A 17,774-nucleotide genomic window follows, 5' to 3' on the forward strand; every position below is an offset into this window, starting at 1 on the left:
TTCTTAGCTATACTGTGAGCTGGAATCAAAGTTATTAGAACCGCACATATCTAAATGGCGCCTCGCTAAAAAAAAATAAATAAAATAAAAAATGGTTGAGAAGGATAAACGGGAGAGGGAATGAAGGAGCAGAGGCACCGGCGGAGGCTGGCGACGGGGGACCTGTGAGCGGCCAGGGGTGAGACGGATCCGCCTCGCCACCACAGCGCTAGCTTGTACCCCCACCCCCACCCCCCCGTCTGCCGAGGCGGCGCGGCTGCGCCGAAATGAAGAAAGGTGAGGACCGCGGACGAGGCTGTGGCTGAGCCGGGTGGCTCTTGGATACGCGTCGGTTAGCCAGCGGCTGGTCACACACGAACTAGCCCGGTGAAAGTGAACCAGCTAGGAAACGTTACCTAGCTTATAACCTCTTGGGTAATTAATTTTAAAAGAGAGTTAACGTGCGCTTTTTTAAAGGAAGAAAATATGTAGCCACATCTTGGGATTGGTTTAACTGTGTAAAACCTGGAAAAAAAAATAGCGAGCTAGTTGACTTAGCTAAAATACCTCACTGGACTGGTGTGGTCGGACCAGGCAGTAGCTGATGGGTTAGCTTTGACGAACTGATCTGCAGGGGAATGTTGCGTGTCGATTAGGTTAAGGTACACTACAGCAGGACTTAACGTTTCATTTATCCTGCAAGATAGCTAGAACACCAGCTTTAAACGGGTTTAAACGGTCAGTTTACTGTAAGTACCCAACTAATTGCTGACTGTACCATTTTAGCCCAGTAGCTAAACAATTTTGTTTGTGTGTGGAAAAAACACCCAGCTATATTGCTTGTAATGTTTATCCCACAAATGACCAAATTAGGTGAATTTCTGTAGACAATTTTTCTACAATGCGTGACATTAAAAAAAAAAAAATTAAAAGCTCACATTTATCCCAGACATTCGCAAGTATATGCTTGCGCTGTTGCACCTGCATCAGTAAGACATGAACTTCGACCTGAGTTGTGCAAGGCAACCTACCAGGCTTTCACACGTTTCCAGGAGTGAAAGTGTGAGGAGGAGGGGCTTAGCGAGAGGGTGGAGTTTGGGGGTGTATGTTCCTAGTGTTAAGGGGGCGGGGTTTAGGGAGAGGGTGGAGTTTGAGTGTCTGTTGTTGGCCTGAAGGGGCGGGGCTTATCGAGAAGGTGGAGTTTAGGGCGTGTGTTGCTGGTCTTTCGCACCAGTGGGATATATTCCCTCCCCTTTTTTTTCTTCTCTTCTCTTGGTCTCGTCAGTTACCTACTAATAAGCTTCTTGAGAACAGAGAAAGACGTGGAAAAAGTAAACGCTTTTTATCCAGGTACCATTCAAATATACCTTGTTTTTCTCTCCCTTTTTTGTCTTTTCATAGTAGACATGCTGTTGCTTTCATTTCCCTTATTCTTCTCTTATGCTTTTTCTTAGAACTTATTATATCAGAACGTTTTTAAAACTTCTCATGCCCTTACATCTTACAGTACTTTCCTTTTCACATCTCTTGCCTCATTTACCATTTTTTCTCTTCTCTGCAATCATGACATGTCTATATGTGTTTTTTATGAAATCTTAGACCTCTCTGTGTACATTTGTTGATGCTAGTGGAGTATGGCTATACACCTTGGTCTAGTTTGAGTTTTATTAGTGGAAAATAGAGACAAAATAGTAGTGTAAGTAGTCCTAGATGTATACAAATATAACCATGTAAAGCGAAGCCACCTCACACAATTTCTTTAACAGGATAGTGTGAACCTTAGTTGCTCAGTTTTATTACAGAGTTTATTGGTGTTGTAGGTAATCAGCACTGACACTTTCATATCTTCCTTTTGAATGCGGGATTTCCTCACGTACTTATTATGTATTTCTTCATGTTAGTCTAGGTGTGTGTTTATTTTGTTTTTTGTTTTTGTCTAGGCTGTATTTCCAGTATTTTCATTTTGTGACTACTACGTGATGTATTTCTTTTTTATTTCTGAGGAGCTTTTGCTTTTGTATACAAGTGGTGGTGTTGATGACATATAGGTGGGTAGGTTTTTTTTAAGGGGTCATTTAAACTTCTATCTGGTGTAAACAGTTGTTAGGATCTAATCCTAGCCAGTACAGAGCAATGAGTGACTTGTGTGTGACAGTCTTCTGTATTGATTTTTTTCCTGTGCACACTCGTGTCTGACACTGGGAATGAATGGACTTTGTCATTTCAAATATAGGCTACTTTTCACAGGCTGAAAGGTCACCAGCTATTGTTTCAGTGATGGACATATAAAAGGCAATCCATTCTTATTTGAGAATTATTTTTCATGCTAAAAAAAGGGATGGTTTTATGTTTAAAAGGGATGGCTTATTTGAGAAAATATTTACTTTCACTTTTTAATTCCGAATTTTACAGGTATAAAAGATGTAATCAGCCTTATAAAAATGTTACAAGATTGATGGAAGACTCCTAAATTTAATTTGTAGTTTAACTGCAAATACATAATTTTATGTTTACTGTAAAGGTGTAATTTTTATAGTGAGCTGTTATTGAATCAGTTTTCATTTTCGTGATCTCCATTACTGTGTGTACTATGTCTGATGTTTTTTTTTTGTTGTTGTTGTTTGTTTGTTTTTTTGTTTGTTTTTTTAATATATAACAGTGATTAGTCCATTCAGGAACAGTGGCTGTTCGTTTGAATACTGTCAGTATAATTACCATGTCCTGGAAAAGTTGCACTGGTTTTCTTGCTAATCAAAAAGTGCTTACTCTGAAAACATGTGAACTTATAAATTCACCATATGACGGAAAGAGATACCAGAGTCATGTTCCTGTTGCTGGGTGGGGGAGGGTTTCCGTAGTACTTTCAGCATAACCATAGGCTGTGGAGTGGCAGCATTCTTCATGCCAGCATAGTTGCAGAGTAAGGTCTAGGGTATGTATAATGCATTCCCATTCTAACCTTAACAGTAAGCTGTTTATGTTTTTTTTTTTTGTTTTGTTTTTTTTTGTCCCAACCTTTTCCTAAATTTCATTACATAAGAGACTACATGAGCTGCATTATCTTCTTTTGTGGCCAGATTGTTTCCGTTTCAGCCTTGTGCCACAGCTTTTGCACCTGGCCTGGCTTCAGAACAACAGATAAGCTTTGGTTGCATGTAGGGAAGAAACAGCTACTGGTTTTTATGATCTACCACAGCATAGGCATAGTGTTGGGGGAGGTAATTCCTGCTCACACTACTCATTTGTTTTAGGTTGGGTGTGAGCAACTTTGGTTATCCATATGAAAGGGAATTTTCATAATGCCCAGTGCCTACTGTTATTTTAAAAAGAAGATGTAAATCCTTAGTGCCTGGTATTCAAACTAGGCAAACTCCTTCCCCACTTCAAAATATAGACTATATCCTAACTGCCTCCACTCATGAAGACCTCCATCATTTGAATGTCGTATTTCACAAGGTAACTGTAGTCCACGGTAATTGCGTTGTTAAGGGTCTTTGGGTTCAGTTTTTAACTAAAGAAAAGTTACCACTGACTGAAAGTGAATCATGATTAATAAAATTACCTTGACAGCTGAGATCTAAAAACTACTTTGATTTGTACATTTTAGACAGGTTGTTACGTCAAGAACAATGTTGTTTGATGTACGAAAGAACATCCATTTGGGAATGGGTGTGGGGAGCAGGGGAAGAATAGTGCTGCATGTAATCAGAAGTCCCACAAGGCCATATCTCAGTATTAAGGAGCCCTGGAGTGACTATTCGTTCCTGTACTTTACTCTGTTTTACATGGTTTGGGGCAGGTGAAAGATTGGTCTCTTTTTTGAGTGCATTCCTGAATTCCTCTGTTTCTGAGTGTAGGGTAGGGTAAAACCATATCCTTCCTTGTGTGCAATATTTTCACAAAAGACACTTCTGTTGACTCTCTTACCCTTTACAGTTCCAAAAGAATACTTTAGTTGTACACATTAGTGCAGACTCAGTGTACTTTTAGGCGGCATTGCAGAAAGTGCTAGCATTAACAGTCTATTATAATTTGCTATAGGTGTATGTCAGCACCACCTGTAATAGAATATGTAATTTTTTAAAACTCATCCTATAACTGTTCTCTTTTCATTTTATCTTAGACTCTTCTTCACGTCAATCCCTTGTGTGGTGTCACTGGGCCATGGTTCGCAAGAAAGGGTCCCTTATCTTGTGTGGAGCTTTTCTATTTGTCGCATGGAATGCCCTGCTTCTTCTCTTTCTGTGGGGAAGGCCACCCATTGGTAGACTTGGAGAAGGAGGAGGAGCTGAGCCAGGTGCAGGAGAGGCGTGGAGAGCTGGGAAAGGGGGCGGAGCCAGTGGATTGGCCGGTGAAGTGATCAGATTGGCAGAGGAGGTGGAATTGGAACTGGAGACTCAGAAAAAACTTCTAAAACAGATACAAAGTCACAGATCACTGTGGGAACAGCATAAAGATGCTGTAAAAAGAGACGCGGGAGACACAAAGGAGAAACAGGACAAACTTAAAGAACCTCAGCAGGTGCCCCAGTTACCCATCCTGGATGAAAACAAAATTATTCAGGAAAATGTCCAGGTTTCTGTTGTCATGTCTCCTCCCACAGTCTTAAACCAGGGCAAGCAGTCAGATGATGACAAACAATTTGCTCAAAATAAAGTGGGCCTTACTGGTCCTAGTCCTCAAACTGTCATCCCAATCTTAGTCATCGCTTGTGACAGAGTCACAGTGAAAAGGAGCTTGGACAAACTGATACAGTACCGTCCTTCAGTTGAACTTTACCCAATCATCGTCAGTCAGGACTGTGGTCACATGGACACTGCCCGGGTAATTGGCTCCTATGGTAGTCAAGTGACCCACATTAGCCAGCCAGATCTCTCAGAAATTCCAGTTCGGCCAGATCACAGAAAGTTCCAGGGCTATTACAAGATTGCCAGACACTACCGTTGGGCTCTAAACCAAGTGTTCAACACATTCAGTTACTCCACTGTGGTCATTGTAGAGGATGACTTGGAGGTAAGAATGCAGACCTAATCAATCTGTAGAATTGCCTACAAATTGAACTGTCCTGGAGCAATGCAGAGGCTCACACTATTTGAGCCCTTGCAACAAAAAAAAAAACCATACATGTCCATTTACTGTTTTTCCACATTCTACAAAATAAAAACAATGATATAAAAAAAGATTACAATTTTTATCTTTAAATGTCCAAATTAATGAAGTAAGGCAAGTCTAAATAAAACGTATTTAGCATTTTAATGTATATTTTAATTTAAATGTACAAAATCAAAAACTAAAATAATGGATTACAGAAAAGCAGGAAATGGCTGATGTATGGTTTTTCATTTCAATAGCTCATTTATCTATAATGTATTAATGTTTATATACAGTACAGTACTATGGAAAAAGGTTTCAACCTGTCATGCATTGGGTAAATCTCAAGTTTTTGTGCAGTATTTGACATCAAAACCCTCTCTGCCTGTAAAATTCATGTGGCACAAGGATAAAAGAACAAGTCCTTGTTGCAGGGCCCTCTTTTATCTGCAAGATTTTGAACTTGTTCAAAGTCTCACAGCCAAACTGATTACAAAGTCTAATTTCCTGAGCAGCAAATAAAAGTCTACTCTACAGGGCATGTCCTTGAAATTAAGTTCTCACCTGGTGTGCCCAGAGAACACAGTACAACATCATTACTGAGCCACTGGAAACATTTTGTGTCTAATGGATGCAAATTGTTGTTATCATATTTGAATTTATCAGTTGAATAGTGGCACTTGAAATGGCACTAGCATGTCCAGTATAATGCATTTATTCTAGACTGGGACCACTGGAGAAGGGGAGGGGCATGCAGGCACCCACAGACTGAGGACCCCCTGCCTCTTGCAGTGGTGCCCCAGTGGGGTACCACTGACTCTTGACTGGGACCCTCCTTTTTGGGTTACAATTACTGTGTCACTTCAAATGATTAATACCGTTTTCACAGATAACTTTCTCAGTATGTGTGAAGATAGTGTGTTAGTCTCTGTGTTAATTTAATGAAATGTAGAGATGCAGGAAAAACAAGATTGTTCAGTTAGCACCTACCAGTGCTTTTTTTTTTTTAATGTCCATGACTCATTAGGGGTCCTTTATCTAGAGAATCAGATGGGTGAGGCTGCTGTCTAGCAGAAAGGATGAGACCTTAATCCCTTTCCCTAATACGGTTGACAGATGTAATCCCAGTTTGCTCTTCCAGATTAGCACATTTAACTGATCTATGGATTAACTACATTGGTACTGTGGGTTAACTACATTGATGCTAGATTGATTATGCACCAGAAAAAAAACAACGATTTTAAGTTATAAACTCAATTATATTGAAGCTGAATTAAATATTTAGTTGACATGTTATACTTAATTAGAAGTGTAATGATGACAAAGCCTGTGGTCACTGAGAGAGGTCAGTGTGCAAAGGTTCTACTAATTGCTTGTGATCCTGCTCATGTTCAGTTTATTTTCCCAACTTTATTGTTCTGATGTTTTGTGTCATGTCTTTGGTTGTACATTTCACTCTCAGAAACCTTTTGTGTCCATATAGGTGGCTCCAGACTTTTTTGAGTATTTCCGCGCTCTCTACCCTATCCTGCGCTCCGACCCCACTCTGTGGTGCATCTCTGCCTGGAACGACAATGGACGGGAGGGTCTGGTGGACCCTGGTAAGCCAGACCTCTTATACCGAACAGATTTCTTTCCTGGCCTGGGATGGATGCTGCTGAAGGAGTTGTGGGCCGAGCTCGAGCCCAAATGGCCCAAAGCGTTCTGGGATGACTGGATGCGTCATCCACAGCAAAGAAAAGACCGTTCTTGCATTCGGCCAGAAATCTCCAGAACTATGACGTTTGGCCGCAAAGGAGTTAGTTTGGGTCAATTTTTTGACCAGTATCTGCGCTACATTAAATTGAACACTGAATTTGTGCCTTTCACAAAACGGGATTTGTCTTATTTGATTGGCGAACGGTATGATGAAGACTTTGTTAAGGAGGTGTACAGTGCCCATTTGATAAAGGTAGAGGATCTACAGCAAGCTGGTAGTTTGAAAGGCTCTGGCCCATTCAGAGTGCAGTACTCCAGCAGGGACGGTTTCAAAGTGCTGGCCCGTAATCTGGGGGTGATGGACGACTTGAAGTCAGGGGTTCCCCGTACTGGCTACAGAGGTGTGGTCAGCTTTCTGTCACATGGTCGAAGGATTTATCTGGCACCCCCTGAGGGGTGGACAAAATATGACACGAGCTGGAGTTGAAAGGTTGAGTTGCAGCCATGGGCCTTGAAAAAATAGACTGACTTCTGCAGAAAACCATGCAGAAAGAGAGGAACACCTCTCAAACCAAAGAAAACAGGCAGGGTGTGAAAGATTATGAAAATCCCAATTGTAATGCATGATTAAAATACATGGTGAAGGAAAAGGGATTTTATTAGGGAAAGTCACTTTGTTGTCTTGGGTGATGGTTGTTGTAACACCCTGTCATACTGGGAACAGCACAAAAGTTGGTACCTCATGCACATGCAACAGTCTTACTCGGAGAAGACCATAGCAGAGTCCTGCTATTTCTTATCCACCGCTCATGAAGGCAGTGCAGGAAACGCTGTTCTTCTCAGGATCATGTGACTATTGTCGCTCAGTTTAAAAGTATTAGCTTTTGTGTTATTCCTAGTTTCAAACTCAGTGCATTGAAAGGTTGGTTTTGTGTTGTCTACTATATTGTATGTTCTTTGACAAGATCTGTCCTGTGATTGACAGAATGAAGTTTTTTTCCAGCAAGTCACTGACATTATTCTAAGTGGCATTATTACTGACATTCTAAATCAAGTACACCAGTTGTAAATGTTGACTAATTTGATCAATCCATTCAAGCAAAAGATTGATCTTTTAAAAATGATAATCTTTAAAAAAGAATTATCTTTTAAAATAGCACTATTTTGATTAAGTTAAATTTTGTGCCAGGAATGATTAGCCTGAAGGTTCATGCATCCAGAACACCAAAACTCATAATCTACAGATCTGTGATGTTTTGTTGAAGTAATGTACTTGAACCCTTCTTCATTCTCCTTAAGATGGGAGAGATTTCATTGCATTTCGAAGATGTCCTAAATGTTAGGTTTGTTGCAAAACCAATGACCATAAATGTTGCTTTACATGTTCTTTTGAAGGCATTCATTTAAATTGATACAAGTAGGTGGGATGAGGGGGAAATTCTAATATAATTTAAATACACTATATTGAGACTTTTGTGACAGCATTTGATGTATTCAAATGTATGTATGTATGACAGTATAAAGACCACTGCCTGATGTGTTGTTTATAAATTTATTACGAGAATAAATGACTATTTTGATATGTCGGTATACATGGAACCTGTTCTGTGGGCCTTTTGTAATATATACAAACTAGAGAAGTGCTTCACATGGCAAAAACAAGAAGATATATAATCTTTAAGAACTGACCTGTATGCAGTTTTAACCAGTACAATCCCATTACACGGAGAGCTAATTCACTGATCCTGGATTCTGTTTTTGGCTCCCTTCCCCATCCACCACCATTTGTTCTTGCAGAGATTTCCTTTCACAGTTTTCCCATCCTGTTGATGTCCTGCTGTAAGACTTTGTGCGGACACAACTGTCTTGACTTCCTGTCTTAAGCCATTGGTATTGTAAAAGCATTTGATGATAAACATTTGATCAGATCAGATGAAATTTCCTTTCAATGAGTGCGAGAACTTCATGGATTAAAAAAAGGTAACGATAAACAGCCATTCCACTCTAGTCAGTGTGTACTTTCCATTTTGTTTCTTGGGGGAAAAAAGCCATGCAAGTCATACGATGCTACAATGAAAATTAAGATGAGGGTACAATGTCTAATTAGTTAAGTGCTATAATTAATACATACCTGAAAGTGACTGGCATTTAAAATGTCACCTAACTTTGCTTCACTCAATGTGTCAGTGTGGAGTAGGGGCTGAGAAGACTTGCAGGTCAAAGTATTTTACAACACACATAACCAGAACAATCATCCAAGATACAACTACAATTTCCGTTTTGTGTTTATTTATGAAATTCAGCAAATGCTTATGCACCGAGATTTGAAATACTGAAAAACACCTTGACAAGTACAAGTACGAAAAAATACTAAAGGTGCATTATGTAGGAATGGCAGGACTTTCTACTTTGCATGACAGGTTGGGCTTTTTCATTGGTGTCTGCGACTTGTAAATTACAAGCTAAAATTCTTACATTAGAGTTTTAGCTGTAAAAGCTAGCTATGTTTTCTCAAATACAAAAAGTCTTTGGAGGAATTTGGTGCCAGGTTCAGCACATTAAAAAAGTCATTTTCAAAACAAAAACAAAAGCTGTGGTGAGTGACCATGATTGCAACTGCAAACTATTTCTAAAAAAATTAAATTAAAAAAGGGATTCTACATCATGCACCTTTAGTGTACAGTACTAATGTTAAATAAATACAGCATAACAGTTAAACAAATTTAGTGTATTTGTTTTTCAGCAAGGAACATGGAACAAAGATTACTGTATGGTGAATCCCTATTTCACTTTATAGTATTTCATAACATCCTTGGACATGCCTTTCTGAAAAGCAATACTATGCTTTCCATATTTAACTATTTTACATCTATCCACTTCATTTGCAATCTAAATAAAGTACCTTACTCCAACACTGCAGTCAGTAACAGCTAAAATAAATGAGGAAAAAGTTCACAATTTAAAATGTAATCAAAGTCTTTTACAAACACTATTATTAGGTATAACATATCCTTTCTAAATTGTGACAAACAAAATCTGTTTTACAATGGAAACAATATAGCATCAGAAACTTCTGAAGAATTTAAGGATCCCTGTAATTAAATATGTATACAGCTTATTTTTTTCTTAAACATTCTCACTAAACTTCACTATAACAGTCGATGCTGAATTGCAAGCTACTAAATGCTACTCTCCCATGCATTCTCTGCACACACACGTCTTCTTTACCGTGTTTGTTCAACTAGAACAGAAAGAAGAAAATGAAATTTTGGTAAATTATATGAATAGAACCATCAACATGTTTTGCCATTTATAATTTAATTGTGGATCATAAAGTCACTAACAGGAAACTATGAAGCCATTTATTGTTTTTGTCATATTTATGCTACATCCCTGATCATGTGGGTTGGCAAGCTTTTGAATCCACTGAATCAACCACTGAATCCAGCTCCCAGAGAGCACTGCATGGGTTTCACAGTGTGATTGTATTTCATTCTATGCTTTGAATTGAAATGTATATAAATGCCACTGTTACTGCTGCCATTGAGCTGCTGGTATATACACAGTCATTGCAGGGCTAGGCAGCTATTCTACACGTAGACAGGCCCAGTGGTGCCTGGGAAGTGATTAACTTACTGTAGGAGGAGATGTCGATTTCCTCTGGAAGCTCACTGATGTTCACCTCAAACCTGTCCTGAACATCATTCAGGGTACGGGCGTCGCTTTCATCGGAAACAAACGTGATGGCCAAACCTTTTGTCCCAAATCTGCCTGCTCTTGCCACCTGGGGGGGTGGAGTCAATCAGAGAGAAAGTTGACAAACACACATTTAAAATAATAAACCACATTTTAAATAATTTTTTTATTATTATTAAATAACACTCTAATAACTAACCCTGTGAAGATATGTGTCAGAATCCTCCGGCATATCATAGTTGAAGGCGATGTTGACCCTCTCAATGTCCATCCCTCTGCCAAACAGGTTAGTGGCCACGAGGATCCGTCTTTGGAAATCTTTAAACTGCTGATAGCGAGCTAGCCTGGAATCGGGGTGTGGTGGGGATGACACAATGGAAAATTTAAATCAACACAGACCAAAAGACACAAACATTGGGGAGGGGGCAGGTGTGTGAAAGTGCTGTGTCCACCTCTCCTCCTGGGGCATGGCTCTGTGGATGGCGATGGCAGGGAAATTCTGCTCCACAAGCAGCTGAGCCAGAGCAATGCACCGCTGCACCGACTTTACGAAGATCACCACCTGCATGCATGCACGCACACGCACGCTTCCAAGTAGGTGACTAATGATCATAATCAGAGTAATAACATAACACAACCTTTTACGCTGGCACCTTTTTCAAACCTAAGGTCACCCCACAAAAGATCTTACAATGAACCTCCAAAGGACAAACAACTGCAGCACATGTTACACTATGAGGTGGGGAGGTCGAAACAAAAATCTGAACCTTTTCCAAAGCAATAAGGGACAGGCTGATGGTCACAGAGTTTAGTCTAGACTGTAGTACCTGGTTGAACTCCAGCACATCCAGCAAATCAAAGAGCTTCCTGTTCTTCTCGTTGTCCTTCAACTTGACATAGTACTGCTGTAGGCCATGGAGTGTGAGCTTGGTCTCATCATCCACAAAAATTTCCATAGGCTAGGGTCACCAGTGGTCGAGGGCATGCGTTTGTGGGGAAGGCAGGGGATTAAGGACGGAAGTCAGGCGTGAGAGATATTGTGGTTAAAGGGGGGCATCACAGTATAGCAGGGGAGGAGGGTGGTGTAGTTAAAAGGGGTATGACACAGGCAGGAGGCACGAATCCGTGAACGAGAGGTTTAATAGTGGCGTCAAAAAGCAAAGAGGTGTTTATGTGGAGCAGTGCGTCAGGCAAGCAAAAGCAATATGAAATCAAAAATGAGATGTCCGAGGATTTCAGAAAGAGGTGTAGAAATAGATATGAAACAGGAAGGGGGAAGGAGAGAGAAGGCATGTGTATTAGATACACCCTCCCCTCCCATCCTAAGGCCCACAGCACGCATTTACACACACACACACACACACACACACACACACACACACACACACACACACATATATACACTCTCTCACACACGCACACACGCACACACACACACATATATACTCTCTCACACACACACACACACACACACACACACACACATATACTCTCTCACACACACACACACACACACACACACACATATATACTCTCTCACACACACACACACACACACACACGCACACGCACACGCACACGCGCGCGCGCGCTAGAATAAGTACACCGATATCCCAGGACCTCTCAGACTACCTGCACACCACAATACTATTTTTAAGTTAATCATCATCTCTAGTACAAAATATTTTCGTATTTGTAATAAATTTACTAAGATTACTAGATTTAAATTATTTCTGTTAATTGCTCAAATTAATAAACTGTCATTTAATATTTCGCATGTCAATTATTTTCTACTTAGTTTAACCTAAAAATTGCATCTGTAAATACACCCATGTGTCAACACAGTCTAAATTATAGACAGTGTGCCATTTAAAAAGCGAAAAATGTTTTGAAAAACTGGTAATTTAGCAGAGAACCATATGTGGCAAATCTGCTATACGACAGACACGGAGTCTAGTTAATGTGCAAATACTATACACTGTCACCACGCAGTTAGAAACACTGCTTTCTTCATCGCTCACTGCACATGGTTGCACTTACCCGAGCGAAGCTCACAGGCAAAGTCATGTTTTATCAGCGTGGTTGCTGTCTGTCAGAAACACTATCTAGCCTGACAGCACAACTTCTCTGCCCAAGACCTCATCTCCATCTAATATCCTCATCCCGAGGCCCACTACCCTCAAATCGCTGCTCAGCCGATGAACATGACTGAGATTAATGTGGCCAAGGGAAGGGAGAACTGCAAGGTAGAAAGTTAAAATACAATCCTACCACTTGCCTATTACTGCTCTCTACAGCCTGAGGATACATTCCTGGCCTGTTCCCTGGCCTAAGAGCCTGCGTGTGCCAGACTACGGTGTGTATCTGGTAATATGCCTCGGAGTTGTGCATGTGTGTAGCCCTGACCATTTCTTATCATGAAGTCTGAAAAAGGTGCTTGCTTGTTCCTTCCTGGCTGTGAGCTCTGATGAGCAGGGCTTCTGGGGACTGCTCCAAGGGGGTGCCGCTGCCTTGGAGCGATGGACAGGGAGGCTTCCCCCTCAGCTGGAAAGTGCGTTCTTTGGTTCTTCATGGAGAATGCTCTGCAATCGTGCTACCTTCTCAGAGCCATTTCATTACCCCAGCCTACGTCCGCGCGACTTCACCCTCTCCTGCACTCTTCTTCGTCAGCTTGCCCTTTCCCGCTCCAGGCTTCCGCAACTTAAGCCTCCCTCACGCTACTCCCTTTTCCCCTCACGCCCGCGTGTGCTTTCTCTTCCGTCTCAGTTTTTGCGCCATGCCTCCAACTTCCTTCCCGCTTCCCCCCCCCTTTTTCCTTTTACTGCAGGTGGTGTTTTGGTTTTTTTTTGAGGAGCGGCACGACGGAACGATGGCCCGTCTTCAGGGCACCAACACTCAACCACCGCCACTGGGCAGGGACAGAAGCAGGTGTGGAGGAGTGGGTGGGGCAAGGTGGAATGGGGGGAGGGGGGTTGGCTTCCAGTCTCGGCTGCACGAGGTCGATTTAATTTTGCAGTCTTCGTTGTTGGAAAGGGAGTTAACTGCGAGGCGCCTGGAGCTCTGTTTAACTCCATCGCCTTTGTTTGTTTCGGGCATATTTTGTGGCTTGCTTAATTAGCTCTGCTGCCCCCTGAGGAGGCTCTGCCCACTGCTGTCCAGCTTGATGCGGTCCTCGGGGGCCTCCGGTAATGAAAAGACACAGGGATTTGCGGGCACTAAACTCAAGGCTGATGGGGCTGCCAGCTCTAGAGGAGGCTGCCTTTAGAAAATAAGCTATAAAAGGGGGAACAATGGAAAATTGGAAGTGTTCCTGCATTTTTTTAATCTAGCTGCATTTCAGATTTTTTCTAGGACTTTCTCACAACCATTGTGCTCTGCGTTTCCCCGAATGTGCATGTGCGTCTGCCTGTGTGCTTGAGTCACACACCGGCTTACTTGGACTTTTTTCTTGATTACATCTTTTCTATGCATTCATGAATCTAAGCACCTGACTACCTAAATGAGAGCTTTGAATAACATCATAATTGCAGTTATTTTCTGGCTTTCAGTCATAGAATAGTGCATTACTCACTAATTTAAAGGTGCTGTGTAAAACCTGCTCGTGTGAGTAAGTGTTATGTTGCAAGAATTACGTTCCATTAAGAGCACAGTTGGACAGAAAAAAAAAAATCTTATTAGGGAATCTTATTGTGTATTTGCAGCCAAAGGACCATCTCTGATGGATGGATAGATGGTCTACACTCTCTGATGGCTGATCTGTTATCTATAAGATATGATTCTAATGCCAAAAAAAGGGGATAACATGTCAACTCTGACACTGTCAGCCAACGTATGGATTTGAGGTCTTTACATCTCTTATTGTGTGCCCCTTTCAGTTAGCAGCCACTTATACGTACAGTGTTTGAAGAGGCTATTTGGCTCTAGTAAATCTGATTGAAGGTGGCATGTAATTTTCACCCTCCGGTAACTGTTGGCATGGGGGAAGTTAGTGGGAGGAGCAGTTGCCGTGGTAAAGGGAGCGTATGCGTAATTACATCTTGCATGAACTTTCGGCAGACAGGGCGAATTTCTTTGCTCAGGGTGGCACTGAACATCATGACCTGCTTCTCATGGGGGGTCATGCGAAAAATCTCCTGGACGTCACGGCGCATGTCTGAGAGGAGAAACAGGAAAACACAAATTAAGGATACCAAATATAATCCCACATGAGAAATGCAGAAACATTTCATGTTTCATAGTGGTGAAAGACATTTTAGTTTTAAACCAATGTCAGAATTAGTAACTGAACCCTTTTTATAAGAGACTGTCAAACAGCCCTGAAAGCCAATAGAATTTCTCTTAAAAACACACTTTATCAGAAACCACAAACACAAACATCAATTACAGCATGCACAGCAATTATGATTCATTTTAAAATATACTGTAAATGTGTGAAAAAAAGCTAACCCAATTCTTGCTCATAACTTGAAGCTTCCCATATTCATGATTGCACTAATTTACGATTAACTTTGATTTTGGTCTGGTACAGAAAAGGATTGGTAGACCTTGAAGTTGTGTACCTGTAACTTCAACATTGATAATATCACATCTAAATATGGAAACACTGAATACTAGCAATAAAAAAAAATATATAATGTGTTTCTTATTTTCAATATTTCCCATTTTCGCTTTCTGTCTTGCCTCTTTTTGGAATCAGTATAAAAAATAAAAAATAAATTAAAAAATGAACGAATAATGTGCTTAATAATACTGAATGTTATTAATTGAAAAAGTTTTTAAAAAGATACCCAGGCTGCTCTGATGTTTTAAAATTGCTGCATCTTAAAAATGTCAAACCATGGTACAACCTTTTTGAATGCTCACTCTAACGGTCCTGGTGGTCAAAACACTATGATGTTGTTTAGGATGCTTTAATACTTGATAAATGCCCTCACCCAGTTGTTCAAGCATCTTGTCACACTCATCCAGGATGAAGTGCTTGATGTGACGTAGGTTAAGGCTTTTGTTACGGGACAGTGCCAGGATCCGACCCGGGGTTCCCACCACAACATGAGGGCTCTCTCTCTTCAACACCTCCTCGTCCTTCTTTATGGACAAACCACCAAAGAACACTGCCACCTTGGGGACAAAGGCCGCAAGAGAATGAGCACAGATGAGAGCATAATAAACGTTACTACCCAGCCAAGTGGAGATAATGTCTTGACAAGGATGTGAAGAGGCTTTTTAAGCCTCTTTTCCACTGTATGGCCAAACAGTTACAGACAACGACTGTTCCAGACGTATTTCCACATGAACATGGTGCAGCATGAAATTCTTACAGTGTTTAGCATTGTGTTTGCAGCATCATCAGCTAACCATGCACAGAGATGCAGAACCGTTCAGGTGAGATGGCTTAATGACAAAGATTCACTGATTGGTTCTATGCAATTAGAGGTAAGCCTCTTCTTGATCTCTCAGGCACAGCCTGAAAATGCATCCTGTGTGACTTTGCATACATAAAAAGAGACACAAACAGTTCAAACGATTCCAAATTATCCATCTAGTCAAACAGTGACTGGAGCTGTTTAGTGACATAATTATGACAGAAATCCATCACCACTTCAAATACATCACCACTTCAAATACATCCTGGTCCCGATTTCCAGCACAACACTTGTGGAAAAAGAAAACTTAATTTGTCTCAGAAGTCTGGCCTGGCCTAACACAGCCTTAGTAACTGATCCTACAGTGGAAAAGAGGCTTTTGATGTTCTTCCTAAAACAACAGCAACACTGAGTATAGACACACATCCACTGTTTTTGTACCTTGACAGTAGGCATGTACTTGGAGAAGCGCTCATATTCCTTGCTGATCTGGAACGCTAACTCACGAGTATGACACATTACCAGCACTGATACCTGGGCAGGAGAAAAATGATATCAGTCTGATACAGAACAACAGATTCACAGATTGTACTATATTAACCTGTGAAATTAGTTATTTTACACTTAACTGTAAGACACCTGTGATATGTTTTTTGAATTCATCTGCGCACTGAGAGCAATTACCTGTCCAGTCACTGGCTCCAGTTGCTGTAGTGTAGCTAACACAAAGACAGCTGTCTTCCCCATACCAGATTTGGCCTGACATAAAACATCCATGCTCAAGATGGCCTGAGGAATGCACTCATGTTGAACTGGAATTGCCAAGGAGGGTGAAAGTATATGCTGCAGTTAGGCACTTTAGCACAAAACCTTAATAAGGCAACAAATATTTGATCAAAATAAAAGATATACATACATACATACATACATACATACATACATACATACATACATACATACAGACAAAGACATTCGTCATTCTTCTCACCCTCTGATGGATGTTCAAAGCCACAATCCACAATGGCCCTCAGGAGCTCAGGCTTCAAAAGGAAGTCCCTGAACCCGGAGGAGTGGATGGACACATAGGAGCCCTTGACCCCCTCCTTCCGCATGGCCATAGCACTGGTGTCCCCAGCGAGCCCTCCATCCCCAACACCACCTGCTGCATCCACGTCATCCTCCTCATAGTCTAACAGCTCGTTCTCCACGTCGTTTTCAGTCATTCTGCATAAAGTGCAAACATGAAAAACGGCAATTTGGTCTTCCTGTGTACTGTTGAGAAATTCCAACTGAGCAATCCGTCATAAAGCCGACAACTGATCACTTTAAAAGCCTAGGCAAAATAAACGTCTAGATAAATAAATAAAAATAAAAGCTAGATAATTACCGTCTACATCATCTAACTGTACAATGTGCACCTTCGAGGCTGCTACGAATTAACAATGTCTCATATACTACAGGACACCAACACACACGATACTGACTGCTAGTAATTACTCAGAAAGACAGCTAGTTAGCCACAATGCATCAAATACTCGAGCATACGTCAACATCCATTTGTATCTCCGGTAATACGGATAACAGAGCAGTCACCATCGCAGCTTTTATTACAATACGAGTTACTTCATATTGTACGTTTGTTTTCAGGCTAGATAATAATGGCGATACTTGCATAACGTTGATCAGTTTGCCTGTCAGCTAACGCTAGCAATGATTAGCCACGGCTGATAACATAATGCTCGCTAGACCACCATATGTGGACATACGAAACAACTACACATGCACAAACGCATGACGGCAAGTCAATTCGGTCATCTGAGAGGATGCAATAGCAGAATCACAGTTACCTTAACTAAAATCCTCCAAAACCAATTTGTGAGATTAGCTTCACCTACTCAGCAATCCTGCCTACGTCATTTATTTGCGACAAACGCTAGCACCAGTGCT

The 17,774-nt window shown here is 41.0% G+C and overlaps 2 protein-coding genes across 4 annotated transcripts; one reads left to right on the plus strand and one right to left on the minus strand.

The window, feature by feature from the left end:
- Window positions 1–202: 202 nt before the first annotated feature.
- On the plus strand, window positions 203–8,367 carry mgat1b (alpha-1,3-mannosyl-glycoprotein 2-beta-N-acetylglucosaminyltransferase b). 2 transcript variants are annotated; one of them, XM_035528773.1, is made up of 3 exons: window positions 203–276; window positions 4,103–4,992; window positions 6,554–8,367. In XM_035528773.1, exons 1-3 carry the CDS (start codon window positions 267–269, stop codon window positions 7,253–7,255), a joined length of 1,602 nt encoding a protein of 533 aa, XP_035384666.1. In that variant the 5' UTR covers window positions 203–266; the 3' UTR covers window positions 7,256–8,367. The 2 variants fall into 2 exon arrangements, with proteins under 2 accessions (XP_035384666.1, XP_026886213.2); XM_027030412.2 differs by lacking the exon at window positions 203–276 and adding an exon at window positions 1,227–1,329.
- Window positions 8,368–9,029: 662 nt separating this feature from the next.
- Window positions 9,030–17,759, minus strand: ddx39b (DEAD (Asp-Glu-Ala-Asp) box polypeptide 39B). 2 transcript variants are annotated; one of them, XM_027030416.2, is made up of 11 exons: window positions 17,675–17,759; window positions 16,816–17,051; window positions 16,512–16,639; window positions 16,269–16,361; window positions 15,399–15,582; window positions 14,499–14,617; window positions 11,292–11,423; window positions 10,917–11,026; window positions 10,664–10,808; window positions 10,405–10,552; window positions 9,030–10,009 (listed from the first exon to the last, which is right to left on the minus strand). In XM_027030416.2, the coding sequence occupies exons 2-11, from the start codon at window positions 17,048–17,050 to the stop codon at window positions 9,993–9,995; spliced, it is 1,311 nt and encodes a 436-aa protein (XP_026886217.1). In that variant the 5' UTR covers window position 17,051; window positions 17,675–17,759; the 3' UTR covers window positions 9,030–9,992. The 2 variants fall into 2 exon arrangements, with proteins under 2 accessions (XP_026886217.1, XP_026886218.1); XM_027030417.2 differs by lacking the exon at window positions 11,292–11,423.
- Between the last annotated feature and the right edge of the window lie 15 nt (window positions 17,760–17,774).

This window comes from Electrophorus electricus, chromosome 8 (assembly GCF_013358815.1).
Source record: "Electrophorus electricus isolate fEleEle1 chromosome 8, fEleEle1.pri, whole genome shotgun sequence".
Classification (NCBI taxonomy): Eukaryota; Metazoa; Chordata; class Actinopteri; order Gymnotiformes; family Gymnotidae; genus Electrophorus; species Electrophorus electricus.

Coding starts and splice junctions, on each gene's coding strand:
- mgat1b (XM_035528773.1), top strand. Junction 4,993..6,553: donor TTGTAGAGGATGACTTGGAG/GTAAGAATGCAG, acceptor GTGTCCATATAG/GTGGCTCCAGACTTTTTTGA.
- ddx39b (XM_027030416.2), bottom strand. CDS start 17,050: ATGACTGAAAACGACGTGGAGAACGAGCTGTTAGACTATGAGGAGGAT. Junction 11,424..14,498: donor GCCGAAAGTTCATGCAAGAT/GTAATTACGCAT, acceptor TGGTGACCCTAG/CCTATGGAAATTTTTGTGGA. Junction 10,553..10,663: donor CTGACACATATCTTCACAGG/GTTAGTTATTAG, acceptor CCACCCCCCCAG/GTGGCAAGAGCAGGCAGATT.